At 53.3% G+C, this 3,622-nt stretch overlaps 1 protein-coding gene across 1 annotated transcript in view; it reads left to right on the top strand.

Annotated features, from left to right (window-relative positions):
- Nucleotides 1-3,622, top strand: part of FER1L5 (fer-1 like family member 5) — a 62,608-nt gene that overhangs the window by 40,167 nt on the left and 18,819 nt on the right. The window contains exons 19-20 of the mRNA XM_045283836.1: nt 1,905-2,029; nt 3,284-3,384. Of these exons, the coding sequence (XP_045139771.1) occupies nt 1,905-2,029; nt 3,284-3,384 (226 nt within the window). The remainder of the gene's footprint in view (nt 1-1,904; nt 2,030-3,283; nt 3,385-3,622) is intronic.

The following is a 3,622-nucleotide window of genomic DNA, read 5'->3' as shown; positions in this document are numbered from 1 at the left end:
ACTGCCTCGGGACATGCGAGGCTTTCTCTCCTGCCCCCTGACATTTGCCAAAGAGGAAGGGCAAGCTCTCCAAGGTTTGCCAGAAGCCTCGAGGGAAAGAGTCCGTTTGGGTGTTTGTTTGGCTTTATTATTATTATTATTTTTGCTTTTACTTGAATTTTGGTTTCTTTCTCTCTTTCATGCCAACGCAGCAAGGTGTTTCACAAAAGAATCTGTTTCCTTTAGCTTTCCACTTTTTCCAATAAGGAAAAATGCCGGGATTCCAGTCTGCCACTGGCTTTCATCTCCTGAGACATCCACCCACCCCAATCAAATCTGGGGCTCCTCCCTGGGCACCGGTCCACTCTGTCTCTCCCATGGAGACCACCCAAAGTGTGTCCCGCCTCAGGCATGCCCCTTGCCTGGGCACCTGGCCTGAGGTCAAGAGCAGGAAAGGCGGTTGTGTTCTGACTGGGTGACTTGGCCATGCGGGCTTCACGTCTCGCATCTCTCTTGACTTCCCTGCCTGTAAGCAGGGACTTTTCAAGCCTGCATCGAGCACAGGCACCCTGAATACGCTCTAAGAGCCTTGGTGATTGTGTTAGTCTGGGTGGACTAGAGAAACAAATTCATAGACACTCATGTGCATAAGAGAGAACTTTATATCAAAGAGCAGTTGTACATTAGGAAAACATCCCAGCCCAGTCCAGATCAAGGCCATAAGTCTGATATTAGCCCCTATGTCTGATACAAATCTATAAATTCCTCTTCAGACTCACGCGACACATGCAATGACACCAAGTGCAGCAAGATCACAGGCCACTGGGTGGAAAGTCTTGTGGTGGGAGCATCTCCGCGCTGGCGTGGGTCTCCACGTGGGTCCTCCAGTTCCAGGGCTCTAGTGTAGCTCCATGTGCTTTGTCATCAGGAATACGAAGCAGAGAGTGTGTGGGTCCGGCCTCCAGCGAGCTAGTTGTCTCCATAGTGCCTCCAAATGAGGTCATCTAGCTGCAACCTGATTGACAGGCTAGACTCCACCCCTTCACTCTTAAGAGTCTCAAGTTGACACCAGATTATGTAACTACCACAGTGCTTAACATGCACATGTTCTCAAATAGCCCCTGGCCTGCTCTCCTGGAGGAAGAGGTCCAGGTAAGGGGTCCAGGTAAGGGCTCCTGGAGCAAGGGGTCCAGGTAAGATCATTAGTAGATGGCGTTGTCTGGGGATGGACTAGCCCAGGAAGTTCCTCTGAGGTGATACAGTGAGAGGAGAATAGTGTTATGGAGAGCTGCTAACAGAAATACCACAAGAGGGTGACTTCCACAAACAGAAGTGTATTCCCTCACAGTTTAGGAGGCTAGAAGTCCAAGTCAGAGTGCCAGCCCTAAGGGAAGGCCGCCTCTCTCTGTTAGCTCTCGGGGAAGGTCCTTGTTTCCCTTCAAGATCTGAGGGCCGGGGGCTCCTTGGAGATCTCCGCAGGCCTGGGCATCAGTCTTCCCCTGGGTCTAGGAGGTTCTCAGCGCAGGGACCCTGGATCCAAAGGACATGCTTTCTCAGCTCTTCCTTCTAGGTGGTTGTCAGGTGCCCCTCTCTCAGCTCAAGTCTCGCTCCTTTCGTCTCTTGTACGAGAGAAGGGGATGCAGGTCCCTGCACCCCAGGGACACTCCCTTTACATTGGATCAGAGCTGTCCTCTGAGTCAGGGTGTTGCATCCCATAGTGACCCCTTTACAATGAATTGGCAGGTCACAGCTTGGAGGAGAGCTGACAGTCATTATATAACTGTCCAGTTACATAATTGCCAATCTACTGAGAACCGTGGCTCAGTCAGATTGGCATATATCTAGCAGAGTGTGTGTGTGTGTGTGTGTGTGTGTGTGTGTGTGTGACTCAACACGCGACTCCCCTCTCCCATCCTTTGTCTCAGGGAGCATCTACCATTACGTGCCCTGGTACAACAATAAACCTGTGGTGGCCTTGACGTCCTACTGGGAGGACGTCAGCTTCCGACTGAACTGCCTCAATCTCCTCCACATCACGAGAGACCGTCTGGTGAGTGTGGCAGGGGAGGGAGGGAGGGAAGGGTCCAGAGAAGGGGGGGAGGGATGGGGGGCGCCTTGGGGACCCAGCCATACAGCTCAAACACGCGTGCCACGTCAACCGAGATGTGCCAACGGCAGCAGGCTGAAACAAAGCACGTGTTAAAAGGACAGTCGGAGGAGACGGCCTTGCATGAGAAGGCACGGGAGGGTCTTGAAGACTCTGTAGGGCCATCATGGGGACCATGGCGGGGGCATGTGTCCGTGTTCTAAGTTTGGCGGGGTGTCGAGGGAACACTGGGGTAAGGTCAGTGAAGCCGGGGGAGACCCTCTCACAAGGGGTCTTAGGTCCCCATCAAGAAGCAGAGGTCTCAGGGGAGCTACCGAATGGGTGTCAGGCAGAGGAGAGATGTGATTCCTCCTGTCTCAGCGGTCACTGGCTTATTTTGTAAATCATTTTCTTGGCCGCTCTTACAGACATCATCCATGCCACAGCTCAGTCACAGCCAGCAGTGTGGTACAGTGGCTACCACGGTCAGTTTCAGAACATTTCTTTCTTCTTGAACTCCTTGATATCCCCTCCCTCCCCCACCACACCCCAGGCACCCTTATTCCTTTTTTTTCTGTCTATAATAGTTTTTTTCTCCCTCCCCCCATATCTTACACAATCCAATATACCCATTCACATACAATTCTGTCGTTCGATCCCATCAAATGGGGTTAGAAGTCATCAATGCTATCAGCTTCCCTTCTCCCCCACTCTTTCCCATGTCCTCAGGGGCCCATTACTCCTGTTACTGTTTCTGAAGGGTTATCCATCTTGACTCTTAAATATACAAATGAACGTACACAAGTCTACCATGATTGATGAAGTAAAACAAATAAAAACCAGAAGGTTGAGGGAGGAAGTGTTAAAGAACTAGAGGATGGTTACGTGGCTCACCAGTGCCTAACAGCGCACCCTGGATTCACCAGAGGTGACCTTTGTGAACCCACAGGCTTGGCTGGAGGGAACTGGGCTCAGGGTCAGTCTTCTGTGCTTCTCCCCAGTCCCACCCCCTCCTGCCTCCTTCCTGCCTCCATTTCTCCTGTGGGGTAGCAGCAAGGGTGAGCAAGGGCATGGGACACCTCGGACCGATATCACCAGGCTATCCCCCAGGGGCCCCCAAGTCCAGCCTGACATCTTTGTGGGCCAATCAGCCCTGTAACCCAAGTGAGGCCCATGCGGACACCCAATCCCTGTGTCCGTCTCTCTCCTGCTGGGCAGAAGGCCAACCTGGACATCCTGAAGTCCATGCGGAACCCGAAGGACCCTGCCCTGCTCCTCCAGTGGAAGGTGCTGCGGAAGGAGCTGGCAGAGGACTGCGAGTAGGCGGGCAGGGCTGCTGGGCTGGGACTGAGCTACAGCCAGCATCGAGAGGCCCGGGGCCCAGAGGGAAACCCCACAGAACCACCCTACCACCCCACCCCCCGCCAAATAAGAACTCTGCTCAAATCTCTGCTGAGCTTGAACCCCAAACAATAGCATCGTCCCCCCAACTCCCCTCCCTACGGTTCCCTCACCCAGGCCTGAGGCCCCCACCAGTGGAGACGTCTCTTGTTCTCC

The sequence above is a fragment of the Echinops telfairi genome, unplaced genomic scaffold, assembly GCF_000313985.2.
Source record: "Echinops telfairi isolate 266 unplaced genomic scaffold, ASM31398v2 ScPeMD7_7467;HRSCAF=8505_1, whole genome shotgun sequence".
Taxonomy (NCBI): domain Eukaryota; kingdom Metazoa; phylum Chordata; class Mammalia; order Afrosoricida; family Tenrecidae; genus Echinops; species Echinops telfairi.
The sequence above is the reverse complement of the archived record's forward strand: the minus strand, read 5'-3'. Positions and strand labels throughout refer to the sequence as shown.